This window comes from Nuphar pumila, chromosome 5 (assembly GCF_984573655.1).
Source record: "Nuphar pumila chromosome 5, dmNupPumi1.hap1.1, whole genome shotgun sequence".
In the NCBI taxonomy this organism is placed as follows: Eukaryota; Viridiplantae; Streptophyta; class Magnoliopsida; order Nymphaeales; family Nymphaeaceae; genus Nuphar; species Nuphar pumila.
In genome coordinates, this window is record NC_143253.1 from 48,309,985 (window position 1) to 48,336,108 (window position 26,124).

At 35.0% G+C, this 26,124-nt stretch overlaps 1 protein-coding gene across 1 annotated transcript in view; it reads right to left on the reverse strand.

Annotated features, from left to right (window-relative positions):
• The window catches only part of LOC149837530 (uncharacterized), a 34,675-nt gene extending 8,865 nt beyond the window's left edge, over positions 1 to 25,810 (reverse strand). The window contains exon 1 of the mRNA XM_090007410.1: positions 24,468 to 25,810. Coding sequence (XP_089863536.1) covers positions 24,468 to 25,808 — 1,341 coding nt within the window. The 5' untranslated portion in view covers positions 25,809 to 25,810. The remainder of the gene's footprint in view (positions 1 to 24,467) is intronic.
• Positions 25,811 to 26,124: the final 314 nt, after the last annotated feature.

The following is a 26,124-nucleotide window of genomic DNA, read 5'->3' on the forward strand; positions in this document are numbered from 1 at the left end:
TAATTGGACGTTTCATGGAGAAGAATTTAAAAATAATTTTGATGCATGGGTGAATGTGGTGCACGATAATCCATATATGGATTTGATATTTGATGCCGCAGAAACAGAACTGGATTCTGCTATCAGTCCTAGTGATGTAAGAACTGCAGTAGATGAAGAATCACCAAACGATGCAGCTAGTAGATTTTATGATTTACTTAGATTCTGATGAGTCACTTTGGAACGGTTGCGAGAGTCACACTATCTTGTCTGCAGTTCTTCAACTAATGAATTTGAAGTCCGAGTATAATTTGAGTCAATCATGTTTTGACCGTTTGTGCATGATTGTGAATAGTATGTTGCCCAAAGATGAGAAATTGCCACAAAATTTCTATCGTGCGAAAGTTATGGTCAACGCTATAGGTATGGGGTATAAAAAATTGATGGTTGTCCAAATCACTGCATGTTGTATTTCAAGGATCAGGAAAACAACATATCATGTCCGTCATGTGGGCATCATCGGTTCAAGCCAAAGACAAGAGGCAATGGTAGCACGAGATCAAAGGAAGTTTCATACAAGTCGCTCCGCTACTTTCCTATCACTCCTAGATTGAAACGATTGTATGTCTTTTAGGACAGCTAAACACATGAGATGGCATGCAAATAAAGTTCGACACGATGAAAACAAGATCACGCATCATGTTGACGCTGAAGTTTGGAAGCACTTTGATCGTACTCATCAGAACTTCGCAATGGAAGTGTGAAATGTTAAACTCGGTCTATATACAGATGGATTTAATCCATTTGGGGGTAGATCAACTTTATACTCATGTTAGCCAGTATTTGTAACTCCATACAACCTTCCACCAAGCTTGTGTATGAAACGTCCAAATCTTTTCTTGTCTCTGTTGATCCCTGGTCCGACCTCACCTGGCCAAAATCTTGATATATATTTAAGGTCATTGATTGATGAACTAAAAGTATTGTGGGATGACGGTGTTACCACGTATGATGCACATAAAAAACAAAATTTCAATATGAAGGTCGTTGTTATATGGACAATCAGTGACTTCCCTGCATATGGTATGTTATCTGGTTGGAGCACACATTGGAGGTTGGCATGTTCGTACTGCATGGAGGATTCCAAAGCTTTTAGATTAACGCATGGAAGGAATCCTTACTGGTTTGAGTGTCATCGTCGATTTCTACCCAGCGACCATCCGTTCCGACGACAAAGAAATGTGTTTAGAGCAGACACAACTGAAATGGAAGGTTCATCCACAAGATTGTCTGGCATAGAGATTCTAAGAAGATTGCGATACTTTTCAGATGTAATAACAGATGCCCGCAGTCCAACACCCTTCCGTGAATTTGGGAAGGATCACAATTGGACAAAGAAATCTATTTTTTGGGAACTACCATATTGGCTGACCCTATCGATATGACATAATTTGGATGTGATGCATGTGGAGAAAAATGTGTTTGATAATGTGTTCAATATAGTAATGAATGTTAAAGGAAAAATAAAGGATAATCCAAAAACCCGTATAGATTTAAAAGTAATATGTAAAAGACCAGAATTGGAACTCAAAGAGTATAATGGTAAAGTACTAAAATCTAAAGCAAATTACGTGTTTGGACCTGATCAAATAAAGCATGTATGTCAATAGTTGAAACAATTGAGATTTTCAGATGGATATGTATCTAACATTGCTCAGGTTGTGAAGATTGACGATGGACAGTTATATGGGTTGAAGAGTCATGATTGTCATGTCATTATGCAAAAATGTATATTTTTGACAGATGCATGTTTGACCTCAAAAAAAAGGTTTGTAATAAAGCAAGAGTAGAAGGCTCTATTTGTGAGGCATACACTTTAGAAGAGATTTCAAATTTCTCATCTATGTACTTTGAACCTCACATTCCAACACGTTACACATGCCCGCCTCGTAACGATGATGGAGAACAAGTAACTGTAGCTGACAAACTGTCGATATTTCAACCACTTGAGCATGCGTTTGGTAGTTGCCGATCAAGGCTCTTGACAGATCGAGAGCAAGACGCAGCACACATCTATATTCTTTTTAATTGCTCAGCGATCGACCCATACATCGAGTAAGTACATGTAGACGCAACACAATTATAAATTCTTTTATGTTCTATACGTATATACATGGTTCGGTAATATAAGTATTTTTAGTTTGCAGACGATTTGATCTGGAGTTGCAAAGAGAAGTTTCACATCTCACTGATGCAGAAGTACAAAAAGAACGTGAAACTAAGTTTGTGGAGTGGTTGAAACAGTTGGTAAGGACGCTAACATAAATTTTTTACTTGTAAACAACACTAAGTTACTTAATTGGTCGTGATCACAATCATTGTTTATGTCTGTACGTAGGTCCGCCATGGTGACGTTAAAGATTAATGAATATGTGATTTAGAAAATGGTCCGACCAAAGTTGTGCAATGCTACAACGGGTACATCGTAAATGGTATCGATTTCATACAAAAGATTACGGTATAAACAAATCAACGATGAATAGTGGTGTGTGTGTCAAGGGTAGCAGCTACGGTGAAAATGAACATGATTAGTACGGTGTTATAGAGGAAATAATGGAGTTGACTTACTTAGGCATAAATAATAGGGTAACTTTATTCAAGTGTCATTGGTTTGATCCAACTGTAACAAGACTCGACAAAGCCTCAGGCATTATGGAAGTGAATCATAAATCAAGGTTTGGAACATATGAACCATTCATATTAGCCTCGCAAGCTCAACAGGTTTATTATACTTCATATCCGAGTATAAAAAAGTAAGATAGAAATGAATGGTGAGCAGTTTGCAATGTGAAGTCCAAACTATACCCTGAGTATGATCAGTTACAGGAAGACAAGTTAGCTGAAGACAGTGATTACTATCAATCAGATGATATCTATGACTTCTCTTATGGTCACGATGTTACGCATGATATGCATGTCATATCTCAATTGGCCGATGAAACATTCATAGAAGAATGTGATCCAAATGATATACCAAGTGGATGGGTAAACAATAAAGAAGAAGAAGAAGAAGAAGAATATGAAAGTCAAACAAGTGACGAGGAAAAATTCTCAAGCTAGTGAGCAAAATCTTGTAATACAAACCTCTATTTGAATGCATTGCAATACTTGATGTGAATGATTTGAATTATTTGAATGTATTGTAATACTTGATGCGAATGAATGAGTTGTATTGCAATACTTGATGTGAATGATTTGAATTATTTGAATATATTGTAATACTTGATACGAATGATTTAAATGCATTGCAATACTTTATGTGAATGATTTGAATGTATTGTAATACTTGATGCGAATGAATGAGTTGTATTGCAATACTTGATGTGAATGATTTGAATTATTTGAATGTATTGTAATACTTGATGCGAATTATTTGAATGCATTGCAATATTTAACGTGAATGACTTGAATGTATTGTAATACTTGATGTGAATGACTTGAATGTATTGTAATACTTAATGTGAATGACTTAAATGTATTGTAATACTTGATGCGAATGAATGGGTTGTATTGTATTTGATGTGAATGATTTGAATTATTTGAATGTATTGTAATACTTGTGAATAATTTGAATGTATTGCAATACTTGATGCAAATGATTTGAATGTATTGTAATACTTGATGCGAATTATTTGAATGTATTGTATGACATTTGTTATTTGTTAGAATATGGTTCGTGGAGGTTACAGTGGTCGTTCATCTAGTAGTAGTCAGGCCCAGCCTTCATCTTCACGGGCTCCTGTGATAGGTATATCATTTAACTAATTGGATGTTTGATTAGTTGAAATGTGCATTTTGAGAATTTCTAACGTATTTTTTTACAGATGATGTTTCGCCTGTACACAACTCACCTACACCAGTTGATCACACAAGTCAGGAGCCATGCAGGGTTTTCTCAGTCTGGCACAAGAAGACTCATTTGAATAATGTATATCGATAATCGACCGTAAGTATTTCGTTTTCAATTATTGCATATCTTATAAATATTTTATATTGATATTTACTGTGTACAAATTCATGTGCAGCACGAGGTTTGAGCCACAAGAAGTAGTACGCGAGATTAGGAATTCACTTCTTCAACATCTACCAGGACCAGTCGCTCAATGGAAAGAGTATCCAAAAGAGGCGATAGACAGATTGTGGTCCTCATTCACGGTATACAGTTGTTTGTCATAATTAATGTGTTTCATATTTAATTTTTTTTATAATCATGTCTACAACTTTTTGAAAATATATATAGGTTTCGAATCGCTTCGCGACTACGGTGGAGGAACATGATGCAAGGAAGGTGTGGCAGAGGGTGGTTGCAAATCGATTTGCAGACATGCTGCACAATATGAAGACTGCAGCAAAAAAAATACCTGACGGAATAGATGATCCACTACAGTGGAAGGGTCAAGGCCTTATTACTATCAAGAGAGATTATTGGGAGGGAATGTGCGACAAGTGGGCGGGGGATGCATTTCAAAATCGCTCTGCGAAGGCCGCACAAAATCGAGCGAAAATGCCCGAAGCCCATCTACACACAGGTGGATCTAAGACTTTTGGGAGCCACCTGAAGAAAATGGTAACTCATCAATATATAATATCAATTTTATAAGTATTGTTGCAAACTTGTTAACTAAATCTTTTATCATTTAACTTCGCAAAAAGCAGAAAAAGAAGGCATTGTACCATATAAAGATGTGTTTGTTAAAGCACATAAACGGAAGACCACGGGAGACTTCGTATCAGAGAAGGCGAGAACGAAAACGGTATGTATTTATTCTATTAATAATCATTGCAATATGCAAGTTATCATAATGTTATCATTAATTATTAATGCATACTTTAAACATTATTTTGTAGAAGGCATATGAGCAACATATGGTAGAGCGATATGGCGATGACGTTACTCAGCATTCATCATTTGATCATACAGCATGAGTGACTGCAGCAGGTGAACCCAAAAAGGGTCGTGTGTTCGGGTTTGGGAGTAATATGAACACTTCACCTGTTATTGCTTCTTCCAGTTACGGCTCACAGACTTCTTCCGTCGACATAAGCTCCAAGCAGCATCATATTCTTTCCAGTGATGATGTACGCTAGATCGTTAAGGACACAATGTGTGACTACTTTCATGAAACCATCGCCGACGTTCTCCGAGCTGAGTTCAACAGTTTTTTCCTGAACAGGGGAACTTCGATTGCAGGTCCCTCTCAGGTATGAAAGTTTCATGCAATATATTGTATGTCGTTAGATTTCATGTAACTTTGATTGCCTTAACATATTCAGTTTTTTTGACTGCCTTAGAACACATATGAGCATGCTATAATCACATATTCAGTTTTTTTACTGTCGTAGAACACATATGAGCATGCTAGAATCACATATACATCTTTTTGTCTGCCTTAGAGCACATATGAGCATGGTAGAATCACATATAGAGTTTTTCTGACTGCCTTAGAACACATATGAGCATGCTATAATCACATATTCAGTTTTTTGACTACCGTAGAACACATATGAGCATGATCGAATCACATATATAGTTTTTTGCCTGCCTTAGAGCACATATGAGCATAGTAGAATCACATATAGAGTTTTTTTGGCTGCCTTAGAATACATATGAGCATAATATAATCACATATAGAGTTTTTTTACTGCCTTAGAACACATATCATTCATGATAGAATCACATATAGAGTTTTTTGCCTGCCTTAGAGCACATATGAGCATGATAGAATCACATATAGAGTTTTTTTACTGCCTTAGAACACATATGAGCACATGATAGAATCACATATTCAGTTTTTTGACTGCCTTAGAACACATATGAGCATGCTAGAATCACATATAGAGTTTTTTTACTGCCTTAGAACACATCATTCATGATAAAATCACATATAAAGTTTTTTGCTTTGCCTGACTTAGAGCATATATGAGCATGATAGAATCACATATAAAGTTTTTTTGACTGCCTTAGAACACATATGAGCATGATCGAATCACATATATAGTTTTTTGCCTGCCTTAGAGCACATATGAGCATAGTAGAATTACATAGTTTTTATGGCTGCCTTACAACACATATGAGCATGATATAATCACATATAGAGTTTTTTTACTGCCTTAGAACACATATCATTCATGATAGAATCACATATAGAGTTTTTTGTCTGCCTTAAAGCACATATGAGCATGATAGAATCACATATAGAGTTTTTTTCCTGCCTTAGAACACATATGAGCACATGATAGAATCACATATAGTGTATAATTTATTTCAATATATTTTGTTTATCAATACTGACTGTTCTTTTCTTGTGTAGGTTGCTAGCGATAATCAGCGTAGCGAAGCTGAAGGGACAGATCAAGGCAATGAACAAGAAGACGCACAAAATCTTGGCGATGGTTAGATTAATGTGTTGAATTTGTTCTATTTTTTTTGTTTCGAAAATGTAATTGTTGAATTGTAAATAATTAAACTTGTTAATTTTAAAGTGGAACGATTAATTATTTTAGTTTCCTTTTATATGTAATTTTATGTGTACTTTGTTTTTTATTTACAGGAAATATAAATTGTACAGGAAATATAAATTGTAGCGTTCTCGATATTTAATTTTCAAATATTTTTTTAAATTTTTTTTTCTTATTTGCGACGGATTAGCGACGGATATATTCGTCGCTATATATATAATTTAGCGACGGCTGTAAATCCGTCGCCAAGCCGAGGTCGTCGTTTAGTATCGGCGGATTTGCGACGGAATTCGTCGTTCGTTATTCTGTCGCAATTAGCGACGGAACTGGAGACGAATTTATGTCGCCGCCAGTTAGCGTCGAAAAAATCATGACGTAAGTTATCCGTCGCTACTTCGTCGTTAATCCGTCGCTAAGCCGGTTAGCGATGAATTAGCGACGGAATGAGGTTGTCGCTAATCCATTGCTTTGTTGTAGTGTAATTGGCTAGGATTACCAAATTAATTACCTAAAGCAATTAGGAGTCTACTTAGGAATTTTGAGGAAGGTTTATGGTTTTAAACATCTTTCTCTTCCTCCCACATGTTTTTGGAAAGACTCACGTAAGAAGAAACCAAATGAAATAAGGAAACTAATAAACCTCCTATTTTCTATGGCCCATAAGTAAACACCTTATAAAAGAAGCAATCCCACGTGCCCCCCCCCATCTCTTTCTCCTTTTTGTTTGTTTCTTTTTTTTTCTCTCTCTCTTCCTTCTTCCTCCCATATACCCTCTTAGGAAGAAAACCTCCCTTAGGTGTTTTTGGTGACTACTACTCCATTGGTGGTGCAACTTGTGGAAGAAACAAAACTTACAAGGAGTTTTCACTAAATCCAATGATTTTCAGTTTTGAGGTAAGGGCATACTAACCTTGGGCTATGAGGTGGTTCCCATATGCATATCAGCCTAGACATGATATTGTGCTATGTAGAAAGATTCATATAAACCCAAAATCTTTTCCGAAAATCGGTTTTGGAGAAAAATGTGTTTTTTATGTAAATACGTTGGATCTTATATTTGATTCATGGTATAAATTTGATCTCTGTGTTTTCAGCATACTTAGATGTGTATATGCATGTAATATGATATATTTATGAAGAATCAAAAACCGTTGGATGCATGCCTTCGTGTTTCTTTAAGAAAAACATGTATTTCTTTGTGTTTCTTGAAAACTACATGTCTTGTTATTTTATTCTAACTTGCCTTAAAGAAAAATATGGTTCTCTAAAACGGTGAACCCATAAATCTTAAAAATTTAGAGGGATGTTCCAGACATATGGAAGCAATCCCAAAAAAAATTTGAGTCACTCGTTGGGAGATACGACCTCTGCAATTTGACACAGATTTTTTGTCCCGACAAGAAATCGATGTATGTTGCACATTTTTGTAAAATTCATTGCTCTTAAAATATTTAGGATTTATGACTGAGATTTTTATGTGTGTTTGTTGGTATATTAAAGAACACACGATAAAAATCTTATGCATTTATTTATTATGGTTTAAAATTTTAAAATCATAAAAGTTTGAACTAGAACCTAAAATTTCTAAAACACAGTTTGTCAAAGAACAAAAATAGACTGTATTGCGTGATTTTTATTTCTCTAATTTTTTTTTTAACTTATGCCAGACACACCAAGCTAACTATAATAAAAATCCCAGAATTTATTTCATTCTATGTAATGCATGGCAGATGGTTCTTCAAAAAGACTGAACTATTCTGTGAACAGAAAACAAATTGCACTTGCAGAATTGTTATTCTCTAATCTGGAATAAGTTTGGGATTACGTTTTTGCCTGTATATAGCTAACACGTATGTGCATCTATGTGCATCTACAGTAAAAATCCTAGATTTAAATTCATTTTATACAGGTTATGGTGGAATTTCTATTGACTACAATATTATATCCATATAGTTCCAAATTTAGAACTTGTGTTTGCATGCATGTCATGGTTCAAGAAGTGAACTAGTTGCACATGATCGGGTTTCAGAGCTAAACCAGATGGACACACGACTTGTTAGAATACAGTGTGTGGACCTAATGAGGCTATATGGTTGTTCGTTCACTTGTAAACATGTGTTTATTCCTATACTGTAATTTTTTGGTATAATGCTAAAAAGACTGCATATTATGATAATATGCTTCTATGATGTTATGATATATAGCATGATGTTATATGTTGTTGCTAGGTTCTATAAGACATGAAATGCATGCATGCACATGTGAATGAATGAGCTTATGGTTCAAGGAACCAATATGGTGTCATGAGTACATGAATTTAATATATTGCATACGATTATGTTGGTATGTACTATAAGACATGAAATGCATGCATGCACATGTTGATGAATGAACTTGTGGTTCAAATGAACCAACTTGGTGCCTTGAGTGCACAAATATATATATATATATATATATATATATATATATATATATATATATATATATATATTGTGTGGCATGTGACGATGGTGTGCTATAAGGCATGAAAAGCATGCATGTACACGGGATTGCTCATGATTGAGTAAGGGATTGAAAGAACCCATTGGGTGTTAAAAGTGCATCAAGTTGTTGAATGAATATAATGTACACATAACATAAAGATACCTCAGAGTGGATACAAGCATATAATTGCTCAAGGTCACCTCAGAGCGGATGCGGGGGTGCATACCCAGAGCATTTTAAATGGGTTATTAACATGAATGAGTAAATAAAAATTGTGTAAATACCTCTGAACGAATGTGCTATATGGTTGCTCAAGATCACCTCAGAGCGGATGCAGGGGTGCATACCGAGGGCATTCTAAATAAATGAGCAAACAAACTGAGTAACTACCTCAGAGCGGATGGGTAGAATGTTCTTGCCAGAAAGACAATTTTGGCAAGTTGCTTTAGAGCGGATGCGGGGGACTTGGCTAAAAAAAGGACAATTATGAAAAGTTGACTCAGAACGGATGAGGGGGTATTTGGTCATGTTTGAAAATTACTTAAGAGTGGATGAGGGGGTAATAGGCCAAGAAAGGGTCGAATGTTGTATAGCACATGTGATAAAATGCAATAAACTCTTGCTGAAATAAAAAACGCACAATAACCCATTTAGATCGGGTTTACCTTGGAGAGAGTAAGTGGTACAAACTTCGTAGGACCGTTATGTGTTTTGAGAGAAAAGCGTCTCATTTGGTCCCCAGTCATCAGATTTAGGAAGTCGGACTGTCAATATGTCCTAGGTGGTATGTTCATGTCTTCTACAGAAGTTTAGGATGCATCCTCAGAATCTTTGCCACTAGTACGTTTTCTCTCGGTCACGGACCGCCCTCAATCGATCTGTTTCAGTAAGTCACTCTAGGAATTAAAATACATAGTATAATAAACACCCGAGTAGTCTCCTCTTATTCGACAATTGTACTACGAGTATCCGCAAGAGGGTAGAAAGAGAAACATAAGCCTTAAATTTTATCACAATTATTCGGTAAGATGCCCTAATAATTCATATGCATCTTTATTCACATATGCATTGTTATTATGTTCCTATTGAGACTTGATGAGTCTGGCCCCTATATTACTAATACTCAAGTAATGAGTAGGAAGCTGGCACGATGGCGGGATGTTGCGGGAACCATTACTTTAGATCCTGGATTTATTTTGGAAACAATTTATTAAATTGTTAAAACATGTTATTTTATTTAATTATGTTTCCCAAATTATTCAGTTAATTCATGAATAGAATTGTTATATTGGATATTGAATTCCTGATTTGGAACTGAATCATGAGTTGGACTTGGACCCAAGTCCAATATGAAAATTGGATCCAGTCCCATGTTGTGTTTAAATACATGTAACCCGCTCAAAATTCTAACCAAAACTATAGATAAATATTTTTCGTTGTATTTGTTGTTTTCTTGATAAAGGGTTCGTGTCTTCAGTGTCTCCTTCGCGAACTCAGTTTTAGTGGGGTATTAAATGCTAGCACTTGCGCACAAACTGACTCCCTAGAGCTTAGTCCGTTGGAGCAATGTCATCGATAAGGCCTTGCATAAAAAAAATCACGTATTTTCGGGTTAAAATTTTGGAGCGTTACAGTTGTAATGAAATGCAAGCTTTCAATAAGAGTACAAATGTTCACAAGTGTCTATTAAAGATAGACTAACCAAAGCCCACAAAAGGGCACAAATGAGAAGGCTCAAGAATAAAATGAATAATCTTTATTTATTTCACATAAAATGCTTAAAAAACATTGATAATGAGAGGGGGATAACCCCTATTTATACACATGAGAGCTCTTAGAATAGAGCTTGAAGAGACTAAAAAAGAGTCGTTGGAGCTAGTCCAACGGCTCTATTTGTAGCCATTGGACTAGCTCCAATGGCTCTTAAACTAGTCAATAAGTCTAGTTCAAAATGAACTAGATACATTAAAAGGAAAAAATAAATAAAAAGAAAAGAAAGAAATATATAAATATATAAATATACATATATTTTATATATATATATACACTTTTTAACACTCCCCCTCAAACTTACGGTATAATGATCAAAAGTTTGTCTAGGAGGAAATGAAATCTGGGAGCGACAAGAGCTTTGCTGAAGAAGCCTGTTAATTGATATTCTGATTTAACATAAGGCAGATCAATAGTCACATGTAGATACTCTTCTTTGACGTAGTGACAATCCATTTCAACATGTTTGGTACGTTCAAGAAATGTTCGGTTGTTAGCTATGTAAATCGCACTCTTGTTGTCATAGCACATGCGTGATGCTTTTGTCACTTAAACTTACATATCAGCCAACAGCCTTCTGAGCCAAACTACCATAATCGTTGTGGTTGTCATAGCTCGATATTCAGCTTCTGTTGACGAAAGAAAGACCTTATGTTGCTTCTTGCACTGCTACGAAATCAAGGATTCACCTAAGAAAACACAAGTGTTTGTTATTGAGATCACCTCCTCAACCAGCATAAGCATAAGCATAAGCAATTAAATCAAATGAATAAGCAGAGAAGAAGCGGCATCGAGAAAGAAAAGACTTGATGTATCTAATAATACGCAAAACTGCTCTCATGTGAAGAGAAGTGAGAGTGTGCTGAAATTGACTAATTGTGTATATAACGTGTGTTATATCAGGTCTAATAATTAAGAGGTAGAAAAGTGCTACAATAAGATGACTATAAGGAGTAGGATCTTCAAGAGGTTCTCCATCATCAATTTGCATTTTGGTGTTGATAGCTTTAGGAGTATCAACTCTCTTTTCATTTGTGATTTCAAACCTAGAGGCAATATCAAAAGCAAATTAGATTGAGATAATAAATATTTTTTAGGAAAATAAGCAACTTCAATTCCTAAAAAATATCTCAATAAACCCAGACCGGTCATTTCAAAATGATTTTTAAGAAGCTTTTTAATGTTTTCAATTCCCTATTTGTCTCCTCTGATGATAATCATATTGTCCACGTAAAGGAGGAGAATAACAATATCTGCATCAAAAATCTTAACAAATAAAGCAATGTCAGTCAGACAAGTTCTTAATGCAATATCGAACATAACATAACTAAACATGTCATACTAAGCTTTTGGTGCCTGTTTAAGATCATAAAAAACTTTATCTAAACGAAGAGTTTTACCCTTAGGAATACTTATACCAGGTAGTGCTTCCATATATACTTTTTCAACTAAGTTTCTACTAAGAAAAGCATTTTTTACATCTATTTGAAATATAGTCATTTTCTAACAGAGGCTAAGGCTATTAAGGTCCTAATGGTGGTCATCCTAGCAACTAAAGCAAAAAAAATTTAGTAATCTATGTCATATTGTTGAGAATATCCCTTGTCAACTAATCGGGTTTTATACCTTTCAAGAGTTTCATCACTCTTGGTTTTAACCATATGTACCCACCTACAACCTATAAGTTTTTTTCCTTGTAGAATGTATTGAATAGTTCAAGTGTTAGCCTTTTCTAAGGCTTCTAATTCTACTCTCATATTTTTATCCATTCAATTATTTGGCTTGAGCATAAATTAAAGGTTCTACGTATGAGTGTATTAATGCAATGAATGCCTTATAGTTTGGAGAGAAAGATTTGTAGGACACAAATTTACCAAGAGGTTTAGAGATTCTAGATGACCTTCTGGTTTGTACTTAAGAATATTTTTCTAGTGCACATGGAAGATTTGGATTCTTACGCCTGAAGTATTGCAAACAATTGGTGTCCCTATGGGTTTGCTCTTCATTAATTACATTATCAAGATTATGTTCTGCATCTATCACATCTTGACCATCATCAGGGTCACATTCATAGTCGCAACTATCGCTATCATGTTTTGAAGTCAAATCTAACAGGAAGGAATACTCAGTTACTTCCTTAGCATTTTAAAAAAAAAACTTTTCTTTTCCAAGAAAGATACATTTCTTGAAACATATAATTTTTTATTTTGAAAGTCAAAACGCTTATAGCCTTTTTTATTATCTGCATAACCTAAGAAGGCACAAGGAATGGCACAGGAAGAAAGTTTATCATTCTTGTTAGTAAAAACAAAACATTTGCATCCAAAAACCCTTCATCAAGAGTTAATTTAACAAGTTTTTCAATTGGAGTTATGTTTTTCAATGAAGAATATGGCATTTTGTTAACGATATAAATAGCAATTAAGGTTGCTTCAGCCCAAAATTCTTTTGATACTTGATTTGCTATTAATAAGGTCCTAGCAATTTTCATAATGTGTCTATGTTTTCGTTCAGCCAAACTATTTTGTTGTGGTATGTAAGGACAAGATCTTTGATGTGTGATGCTATGTAAATTGAGGTAATCCTTAAATTCTTTTGACAAAAATTCTTCCCTTGAATCAATACGAAAAATGAAAATATCATTTTGAAACTTATTTTTAACCATTTTGTGAAATGTTTGAAAATGTAAAAAAAACTCAAATTTATGTTTAAGAAAGTAAATTCAAGTATGCCTAAAAAAATCATCGACAAAAATTACATAATAAGTGTATCCACCTTTTGATACGACTGGTGTCGGACCCTTAACATCTAAATGTATTAACTCAAGTAGCCTAGAGGAAATAAAAGTTCAATCATAAAATGGTAATCTCTTCATTTTACCAAGAATACAGTCTTTATAAGCAAAAATTTCAAAATTACAAAATTTTTCTAAACTTGAAAAATGTTGGATTTTAGATATATGAGAATGATCAAGTATTTTATATCACAGATCCAAATCCAGTTTCTAATCACTATAACAACAAATATCCTTGGGTAACTCCAAAAAATTCATATAGTAGAGACTTTTTTCTCTATGTCCTTCCCCAATCAGTTTCCTTGACTGACGATCCTATACCCAACAACCATCAGAAGAAAAAGAAATATTATATCCATTATCAAATTTAAATTTAACTTGAGAATATATTTAATTTTTTAGATAAAAAAAAAATAGAGTTTTGAAAATTTTTGAAATTTCTTATTTCTTTTATTTTAAGAGATATATCATTGATCGTGAAAATATTTAGTACACTTGAGTTATGACATTCGGACAAAATATTACTATTTGGAGTCATATGAAAAGAAGCACCAAAATCAAGAAATCAAGGAGCTTTACCGAGATCGAAGAAGGATGAGAGTGCAGTTCCAGTTGAGGAAGATACCCCTTTGAGAAAAGGTTGAAGTATTTTCATTAGTTGTGCCATAGATACAGGTGAATCTTGACTGCTTTGGTCTTTTGACTCTTGTGATGAGTCGACCAAAGCCACTTTCTTTTCATCTCTTCTCCTTAATTTGGGGCATTGAGGCCTATAACGTCATGGTTCATGGCAATAGTGACAAATCACTTTTTTCTTGTCATAATCATTGTCTTGCCTTCCAAAACGAGGTGGTTTATAGGTACGAATGTAATTTCTCAATCTAGAAATGGTGAAAATGGAATCATCTTCATTCTTTAAGGTATGCTTTTTTAGCCTATTCTCCTCCGTAGTCAATTCCTCAATAGTATCAACAATGGAAGAAACTTTTCCTCTACGTAGAAGGGCCAATTTGGTGGTTGCAACTTCCGGCCTCAAACCATTCACAAATTGGTAAAAGTGTTTCATATCAGGTTGTTTTTGGTGAAGCTCGAAATCTTCAGGACAATGACACTTTGGCTCAAGAAGAGTCAACTCTTCCCAAAGTTCGGACAATTCGTTATAGTATTCTCTAATACTTTTGTCACCTTGAGTCATAGTCCGCACCTTATCTTGTAGATTGCACACATGTGCGTTATCTTTAAGGGAATAAATACTTTTAAGATATTCTCAAAGCCTTATTGGCATACTCAAATTTTGCAAGACTAAAACATTTTTTTATATCTATGCTATTAATTAGCCAAAACATGATCTTGGCATGCCTTATCCTCAATTCTTTCCATATTTTCTCATATGTGGCTAATGCCTTAGTCTTCTCTCCTTTCGTGAGAGATACTTTTTTTCATTTTCTATTTTGGTGAAGATTAGTTTTGGTTCTAAATCGGAACCTTCTACTAACCCTCACAACCCCTTTCCCCAAATGTGGTGGTTCATAATTGAAGCCCACATTACATAATTAGTATCATTTAATTTTATGGGCATGATAGTGAGTTTATCATTGTCATTCATTCTTATAAGGGTTGGAGAGAGAGAGAGAAGATGAGAGACAAAGAAAAATATGAGAAAGGGAGAAAGAACAAGAGCACAATCACAGTTCCATGATCTTTAAGTAGAGTCAATGATTACACGAGCCAACGAACCACTTCTTTCTTCAAATACTCAAGCACAAGAACACTTGAATCACCAAAAAGGAGAAGAGTTTTCTTCTTGCTTCAATGGTGTAAAAATCGAGGCAACTCTCCAAAGATCCAAGAGCTACCAAGCTCTCATACCATGTAATGAAATGCAAGCCTTCAATAAGAGCACAAGTGTTTATTTAAGACGCATTAACTAAAACCCACAAAAGGGCACAAATGAGAAGGCTCAAGAATAAAATGAATAATCTTTATTTAATTCACAGAAAATGCTTAAAAAGCATTTATACAATGAGAGGGGGATAACCCCTATCCATACACATGAGAGGGCTCTTATAATAGAACTTGAAGAGACTCAAAAAGAGTCATTGAAGCTAGTCCAACGGCTCTATTTGTAGTCGTTGGAGCTAGTCCAACGGCTCTTAAACTAGTCAACAATATGTTGACTAGTTCAAGTCTAGTTCAAATGAACTAGATATATTAAAAGGAAAAAGTAAATAAAAATAAAAGAAAGAATATGATAACTATATATATACCTACACTTTTTAATAACAGTTACTCCAAAAAAATCCGCATCAAGGGGCGCTGCCCCCCTACAACCCCCCGTCAACTTACCGTGAAGTTGGATCAGTGAAAATTAATATTTATATCAAAGTAGAAATCAAGCTCCACACTCCTCCAATAAATATGGCATCAGATGATCCGGCATGGCAATGGGGCACTAAAGTAATGAGTGGAAACTGATTGAAAATCAAGTGCAACTATTGCCAAAATATTTTTGTTTATTTAATATGAAAGTATGAGTCTTGTAGCATGTTTCTTAATTGCAAGATATTTAATATTTTGAATTGTGCTTGTGTTTGAATTGTGCTTGTGAGATAGTTGATGTTTGAAGCTCATAGAGACATAAATGCTTAATATGTGATTTTATGGTTGCATTTTGTGCATTTCATCATTGTTTTGAGTGCTATGACTTTTTACAATTTTTGCTAATTTTCTGATTTTTTTTAGTTTTTTTAGATTTTTTTTAGTTTTTTCAAAATTTCTGATTTTTTACAATAAGATACGATATGTATCTTATTTTGGGCCAGACCAATGCGGGTTACGATACGATACTTACAACCTTGGTTTTTAGAATATGAAAGTTTTTTAAAATATCACATTTTTAGTAGCAAAATAATGGCCATTGAAAGTATCGTGTTAAATTCATGATATTTTCAAAATATTGGCAATATTTGTTACACATACACACCTCTGACATGGAGACAGGAAAAATTTAGGAAGGGGAGATTAAATATACAAATGACTGATATAGATAAAGTACTAACATAGGAAGTCTTTTTGTATAGAACGAAGAAAGAGACTGTGAGATAGCAATCTAAATTTATATTTGATGAAAATCAAATGAGAGTGAACATATAGAGATAGGAAAACATATGATTTAAATACTTAAATGAATATTATAGGATGTCTGTGTGAGTGAGTGAGTGTGTGTGTGTGTGTGTGTGTGTGTGTGTGTGTGTGTGTGAGTGTGTATACAGAGAGAGGGCCAAGGGTGAGGGGAAAATATTAAATTTGTTCAAAATCACAATGACCTCAACAAAAAGACTTGGGAAGGATGGTCATTTTCTTCTTAATTGAGAACTAAAATTTTCATAAATACCAAATTAATAAGTCTTAAGGTAGGAGTATAGGAAACTTTAACGAAGAGCTTTCCTATACAGAGCTGATCTTTGGTTGAACATTCTCCAGATCTAAGAATTTGTATCCCTCACAATGTAATTTCTTATTTGTCTTCTGAAAATTATAGACTCAATGGATTCAATATCAATGTCATCTTGAAGGCAATGAGAATAATACAATTATATCTTAAAGCCCATATCATAACCCAAAAAAGAAAGCAAGATAGGGAGAGTTTTGAAACATTCAATGACATGGCATCCTCTCGCAAGCAAATCTGTTAAGTCCACGTTATAACTACTACTCAAACATACAACTTTTTTTTACCCATTCTTAGTTTTTTTTTCTGATATTGATGATACTTTTTTTGAATAATCCAAGAGAAAAACTACCCCATCACCGACCGCACATTGGCTGGCCTCCTGTTGGTAGAACCGTTGAGGTCCCCCCCTACCCACCAGAGAGTAGACCCAGCTTCAACCTTGCGGCAAGGGATGCCACCCGTGGGTTTCAAACTTGTGACATTCACAAGTAGCCCTACCAGATGAGCGAGAGCCCTTGTGGGCTGATGATATAGATGCTACTTTGCTCAACAATTAACATTTGTTGTGAACTGATGAAAATCCCATTTTCTAGCCTTACTATTTCTACAATTCCTAATTTTCAATCTTAAAAGACCCAAAATCCAAATGTTTAATTACAAAGCTCTCAAAGAAGTAAAACCTTTCACATGGTTAAATATTACATATACCTTATCCATCCAAATCTAACTTGATCCTTGTGCCCTACGCATAGTCAAGACCATGAGTCATGCCTGAAAGTTGGATCTAGGGATCTTGGTCCTGGCAACCTATGTAATGGATCCAGATTTATGCTCAGTACAACATTCGAGGACAAGAGTAAATCTCACTTCCAAGCCTTCATTTGAATTTTCATTCTTAAAACCATTTAGGTACCCACATTATAATGCTGATCTTCAAATTCTCAATATTGCAATTGGGATTTTACACACCTAAAGCCAATCTCTAGGATGTGCAATGTCTCTTTTTAAGGCAGCTAAGCTAGGGATAAACCCATAAGTACTACCCAGCATGGTTGGCCTTCTCAGGACTCGGCCTCGGATAGACCATGCTTGACTCGGTGACTCGGGTGAGTCAACTTGGTGACTCGGACGAGTCAAGATTTTTTATTTAATTTATTAAAAATAAATACTGAACATACATTTTATAATTATAAAAACTCCTTTTAAAGGTATCTTTATTTGAAATATGGATTTATCATATGTATATATAATTTAAATGTAATATAAATAAATATATACGTACATAGGACATGTACCTATAATTTCAAACTTTTAATGCTTTTTCAATAATAAAAAAAGAGAAGAAAACAACTTATATTTATCGGAAATAAATATGAAAAAAAGGGAAATGCCTTTTATAAGTTGAGGTTGCCAAATAAAATGATGGAACGTTAAATAGAAGAAAACGAGCTTGATTGGATGTAACGGCTTGTGTAATTCAAAAACAATGGACTCAATTAAATTTAAATAGAAAGTAAAACTACCTTAAAAATGTTGAACTGCAAGCAATAAAAAAAGGTTGAGCCATTAAAGAAGGCATGCTTGATTGGGAGTGAGGACGGTGCCTAAACTTCTTAAAAGGGAATCACTTAAGAAAAATTAAATAGAAATTAAATATACCTAAAAAATGCCAACTACATGCAAGGGGAAGTGCTAAACATGTTATCAAGAAAAGAATTTAATTAGTCATTATTAGAAGAGAAGGCAGATGAGAGTCAGCTGACTCGGCCGAGTCTCAAATAAATATTTGCTGATTCAGTCGAGTCTCGACTGACTCGGCCAAGTAAAAGCATAAACTCAGCCGAGTTTTATTTCAAACGAGTCATACCAAGATTTTAACTCGGTTACTGGTCGATACGAGACAACTCGGTTGAGTCACGAGTTGAGTTGCCAAGTTTGCCAACCATGCTACCCAGCATAATTCTTAGCTACCAATTTAAGATGGAAGTTAACTGGCAACTTGCAATTACCTTCGCATATCATGGACATATGCAAATGTAACCATTAAGAAACTAGCACCATAACATACACCACTTCACAATTAGAAGGTTGAAAGAAACTGTTAAAATGTAAAACTGTACATATATATATAATGATATTATATTATTATTATATATATATATATAAATACATTTTTCATTTCTTTCTTTTCTGTAATTTTTTTTCCTTTATTTTTATTTTTTGTCTTTATGTCATCTAGTTCAGTTTGAACTAGAATAACTGTTGTTAGTCAAGTCATGTCCAGACTTGACTAGCAATAGAGTTGTTGGACTGACACATTCCAACAGCTCTAAATAGAGTTGTTGGACTGTGTCCAACAGCTCTATTGAGTCCTCTTTCAGCTGTGTATATAAAGGGGTGCAGCCCCTCTTGTATTTTATTTCAATGCTTCTTAAGCAATTGGTTTTTCATATCAATAAAGAATACATTTTTATTTTTATTTTGTTTCCAGTTATACCCTTTTTAAAGGGTTATGCTTTAGTGTCATTCTTGACACGACCTTGTGAATCTAAGCTCGTGTTTCGAAGATCCCCATTTCATTTCATGGTATCAGAGCCGCGGAAGTACTAAATCTTAAGAAAAATCTGCCTCGGTTTTTGTGCCTATTTGCAAAAGTGTTCGCCACTTGAAGAGAAGTGTTTTATCACTTCATTGGGGAAGATTTCACATCTTGTTGTATTGTTTTCTTCTTTCTTTTTCATTTTCCTTCTTGTTTCTCTTCTATCCCTATTCTTTCTCTCATTGTAATCGATGGATGACAATGATAAAGTCACCATCATGCCTATGAAACTAAGCGATACGAACTATGTAACATGGGCTTCAATCATGAAGCACCATATACGGGGAAAAGGCCTATGGGGATTGTGGATGGTTCTGATTTGAAACCTAAGCTCTCTTACTAAAAAGGAGGGAGATAAAGAGGTCCCTTTATCGGAAGAAGAGAAAATCAAGGTTATTGCCTCATACGAGAAGAAATGGAAAGAATGAAGAATATCTCATGCAAAGATAATGTCATAGCTTATCAATAGCGTTGACATTAAAAAATGCTCAAGTCTTGCCAAATTTGATCATGCCGATAAGGCATGGGAATACCTTAAGAATATGTATTCCCTTAAAGATATTGCACACGTGTGCAACCTCCAAGAAAAAGTTTGAATGATGACACAAGGAGACAAAACTATTCGTGAATATTACAATGGGTTGTCCGAACTTTGGAAAGAACTTTCCCTTTTAGAAGCAAAGTGGCATTCTGCCGAAGACATCGAGCTTCGTCAGAAACAACTCGATGCTAAACATTTTTACCAGTTTATCACTGGATTAAGGCCGGAATTTGAAACCACTAAATCGGCCTACTTCACCGGGGAAAAAAATTTTCTATTGTTGAAACTATTGAAGAGTTAACAATGGAAGAAAATCGTCTCCGGAAAGGTTCTTTAAAAAATGAAGATGATTCCATTTTAGCCGTGTCTAGACCAGAGAATCATGTTCGATCATATAAGCCTACTCACTTTAATCGACAAAATGGTGACTATGATAAGAAGAAAGTTATTTGTCATCACTGTCATGAACCGGGACACTACAGGCCACAATGTCCCAAACTTAAGGAACTGAGAGAAAAAAGAGCTGCAATTGTTGGATCGGAGCCTAAAGATCAGGATGCACAAGTTTCCCTGGCCCAACTAATGGAGATTCTTCAGCCTCTCATCAAAGGTGCCTCTTCCTCATCTGAAGCTTCAACCGGCACAGCAGCCTCATCTTTTTCTGATCTAGGTAAAATTTCTTGGCTCCTTGACTCTGGTGCATCTTTTCATATGACCCCAAATAATCAAAGTCTATCCAAATGTGTTAAAAATAAAACAAGTGTGTCAAAGGTTTTTACTGCTGATGGGACTTCTCTTGAAATAGAAAGAATAGAAAATTTTAAAAAAATTTATAAAACAAAGAAATTTTCTATTCCAGAAATTAGACATGTTCCAAAATTAAATTTAATTTTTTTATCTGTATCTCAAATTTCTGATTATGGGTGTAATATTTCTTTTTCTTCTCATGGTTGTTGGGTACAGGATCGTCAGTTAGGCAAGCTGATTGGGGAAGGCCATAGAGAAGGAGGATTCTATTACATGGATTTTTTGGAAATGCCGAAAAAAACTTTTTGTTATAATATTCAAAAAATAGAGTTGGAACTGTGGCATAAGAGACTTTGTCACCCACATATAGTCAAAATCCAACATTTTGCAAATCTAGGGAAATTTTGTAACTCTGAATCATTTGATTGTAAAGATTGTATTCTCGGCAAAATGAAAAGATTATCATTTCAGAACAGAACCTTTTTCTCTTCAAGACCACTTGAATTAATACACTCGGATGTTTGGGGTCCTGCTCCAGTAATTTCTAAAGGAGGATTTGTTTACTATGTTATTTTTGTCGATGATTTCTCCCGACATACGTGGATGTACTTTCTCAAACATAAGTCTGAAGTATTTTCATACTTTCAAACTTTTCATAATATGGTTAAAAACAAGTTTCAAAATGATATTACTATTTTTCGCACAGATTCAGGGAGAGAGTTTTTATCCACAGATTTTCAAAATTATCTTAAATTGCATGGCATCACACATCAAAGATCTTGTCCTTATACACCTCAACAAAATGGACTGGCAGAACGAAAACATCGCCATATTATAGAAACCACTAGGACTTTATTAATAGCAAATCAAGTCTTGAAAGACTTTTGGGCAGAAGCTGTCTTAACTGCTACCTGTCTCATTAATAGAATGTCATCTTCTTCGTTACAAAATATCACTCCCATTGAAAAACTTATGAACATTTCTCCAGACTACTCTAGACTAAGAATATTTGGGTGCAAATGTTTCACATTTACTGACAAAAATGATAAACTTTCCCCTCGTGTGATTCCCTGTGCCTTTTTAGGATATGCTGAAAACCAAAAAGGTTATAGATGTTTTGACTTCAAAAATAATAAACTATATGTGTCTAGAAATGTTTCCTTTCTTAAAAAGGAGAGCTTCTTTGATTTTAGAAAATTAAAAGACGTCACTGAGTACTCCTTTTTGCTAGATCTAACATCAACATCTGATGAATATGACCTTGACTGTAACTTTGATGATGATCAAAGAATTATTTATTTTAGTGTTGAAAATGAAGTTCATAGAGATACTAGTATTCAATATTCCAGGCGACAAGAGTCTAACCCTCCATGTGCACTTGAAAAATATTCTAACATTCCAACTATACAATCATCCCGAGTCTCGAGGTCTCCAGGAAAGTTTGTATCATACGAGTCTTTCTCACCCACATATAGGGCAGTTATTGCATTAATTCACTCATATGAAGAACCATCCACATATTTTCAAGCAAAAAATGATATCAAATGGATAGAAGCCATAAAAGCTGAATTAGATGCACTTGAAAAGGCTTCTACATGGAATATTCAAGATCTTCCTCCAAGGAAGAAAACTATAGGATGTCGATGAGTTTATAAAATTAAAACCAAGAGTGATGGTACTCTTGAAAGATATAAAGCTCGTTTAGTATTCAAAGGTTATGCCCAAGAATATGGGATTGAATATGAAGAAGCCTTTGCTCCGGTGGCTCGTATGACAATTGTCTGAAACTTAATTGCCTTAGCTTCTATCAAAAAATGGTTTATTTTTCAAATGGATGTCAAAATGTTTTTTTAAATGGAAAGCTAGTTGAAGAAGTATACATGGAACCCTCTCCTAGTCTAAGTATTCCTAAGGGTAAAGTCCTTCGCTTAGAAAAAGCTCTTTATGGACTTAAACAAGCACCAAAAGCTTGGTATAATAGGTTTAGTCGTGTTATGATTGATATTGGTTTTCAATTCTGTTTAACTGACACTACTTTGTTTATTAAGAATTCTGATGCAGGGATTATTGTGCTTCTTCTCTATGTGGATGATATGATCATCACCGGAAGCGATAAACAGGAAGTTGAAACAATCAAAACACTTCTTAAATCTCATTTTGAAATGACTGATTTGGGCTTGTTGAGATATTTTTTAGACGTTGAAGTTGTTTATTCTCCTAGAGGATATTTATTATCTCAGACTAAATTTGCTTTTGATATTGTTTTCAGGTCTGGTATTAATGATGATAAGAAAGTTGACACTCCAGAAGTTGTTAATGTTAAAATGAAGATTGATGATGGAGAACTTCTTACAGACCCTACTCCTTACAGACAGCTTGTCGGGGCACTTTCCTATCTATCCATTACCAGACTAGATATAGCACATGTTGTTCACACAACAAGTCAATTTCAACATGCTCCTACTTCTGTTCATATGGGAGCAGTCATGCGTATTATCAGATATATCAAGTCCTCTCTTTCACGAGGACTTTTCTTATCTTCCTCTTCTCTTGATTTAATTGCATATACTGATGTTGATTGGGGAGGTGATCCCAATAACAGACACTCAAGCACTGGCTTTTATGTCTTTTTAGGGGAATCATTGATCTCGTGGAGGTGTAAAAAGCAGCAGAAGGTATCTCTCTCATCCACCGAAGCTGAATACAGAGTCATGGCAACCACGACCATGGAAGTAGTTTGGCTCTGACGACTGCTTTCTAACATGGGAGCTGAAGCAACAAAGGCTTCACAAATGTGTTGTGACAACAAAAGTGCGATCTACATTGTCAATAACAGAACATTCCACGAACGCACCAAACACATCGAAATGGATTGTCACTACGTCAGAGAGGAATATCTACACGGGATAATTGATCTGCCATATGTCACTTCAGAATATCAATTAGCAGAATTCTTTACAAAGCCTCTCGCTGCTCCCCGATTTCACTTTCTCTTAGACAAACTTTCGCTCATTGTACTGTAAGTTTGAGGGAGAGTATTAAAATTTAAAATTGTACATATATATATAATAATATTATATTATATATATATATAAATACATTTTTCATTTCTTTCTTTTCTGTAATTTTTTTCCTTTATTTTTATTTTTTGTCTTTATGTCATCTAGTTCAGTTTGAACTAGAATAACGGTTACTAGTCAAGTCTTGTCCAGACTTTACTAGCAATAGAGTTGTTGGAGTTGTTGGACCGACACATTCCAATAGCTCTAAATAGAGTTGTTGGACACAAGCTCTATTGAGTCCTCTTTCAGCTGTGTATATAAAGGAGTGCAGCCCCTCTTGAATTTTATTCCAATGCTTCTTAAGCAATTGGTTTTTCATATCAATAAAGAATACATTTTTATTTTTATTTTGTTTCCTTAAGGGTTATGCTTTAGTGTTATTCTTGACACTTGCCCTTGTGAATCTAAGCTCGTGTTTCGAAGATCCCCATTTCATTTCAGAAACCACAACAACAAAGGAAAAAAACCTAGTGAAGAGATAATAACTAATACAGTCAATGCAAAAGAAATTCACTAACCTGACGAGCAACTTGTACCAACCTCCTGCTGTCCCTAGATGACTCCACCGTGCCAAAGTTACATGGTTTGTGCATGATAGGGCGTCTTCTAGCTGTCCTCTTCTTTGAACATGGCTTCTCCTCAACAATATTTTCAGTCTTGTTAGACAAAACATCCCTTTTACGTTTCCTATGGAACGTATACTTCAGAAGCTTATCATTCACAGGCCGAACAGGAGCAATAACAGATTCATGTTTTTCATTCACATCAGAATTCTGTAATAAAGCATCAGAAGTATTGATGATCTCCTTACTAACAGCAACATCTAGACCATTTGCAACTTCAGAATCTTGCTTGGTGGATGCTAGATCATTACTAATTTCCTGTTCTTGTGCATTGCTGTGAATATCTCCAGTTTCATCCACCGCAATCTCTTCTCCAGTTTCATCCACCGGATTCTCTTCACTGTTATCTTCACATTTAATACTTCCATTGTGACTGGTAACATTTGAAGCTAAGGACAAGGAAATTTCATCATGTCCACCATTTTGGGAACCAATAGCAGAACATCCAGAGGTATGCTCTTGCAGAACTTTATCCTCCTTTGTAAGAAATTTAGAATCAGAGCATTCAACAGCTGTGGTCAGATTATCCAATTGCATAACCTTAATCTCGCCCATGCTCCCAGAGCAATCATCACCTGACAATACCCCCACATGCTCATTACACCCTTTAGGGGCTTGTTTATTACTTTCAGCAGATATCGGTTGTAAATTAGACTCAGATTTATTATCAAACTCTTCTGCAACGTTTGTCAAAATATTTTCATCTGATGCAGACATACTAGCACTTGGTATGGTTTGAGAAACTGGTTTACTGTTGCAAAGACAGGCAACCAAAAGTTGATCAAAAGGATTCCAATTGTTAACCTTGTTATTCTGACAGAAAATCTTTCTTTTCCTTGAAGAGTAACTCTTAAATGACTTATCAGCTTGTCTCTTGACAGTGTTGCCATCAACATAGGACATGCCCTTAGGACATGTCGGATTTACATCCTTGACTTCTGTGCCATTGTGTTTGTTCATGGCAGATGGAATAACAGAAGGTTGTTCTGCAGCACTAGTTGCATCAAACTCATTCTTCAGAAAGGAGCACCTGTTACTATTTCTTCCAGGATGAGGACAATGCTCAGTTAGTAAGTTCTGTTCAAATGCATGAATTTGTTGAGTACATCCATTCCTATATGATTCTGTTTCTTTACGTCTCATAATTATTGAGGCTAAGTCTGGGTTATGTGCATTAAAGTTCTCCAAAGATGCATTGTTCTCTGGAACACTCTGCAATCCTGAGTTTCCGAACATATGTGGATGTTGGAGACCATTTGAAGATCTTGAATTCATGTCCATGCCCTTGACTTCAGAATCCACAGGTGGTTCACATTGGGGAGGAATAGAATCAAATGATTTAAATTTGTCTCCGTTACATGCTGCTTGAAGGAAAGGGGTGTTCTCTCTTAAAATTTTCTTATTTGATGCCTCCAATATGTCATTTCTCTTGTCGAACTCTCCTGAGGCTCTCCTCAATTCAGATCTAAGGTTCTTGATTGTGTCTTCTGCTACCGTGAGCTGAGACTCAAGATCCTTAATCCTTCGGCTTTGAACTAATGATGCCTTTTCT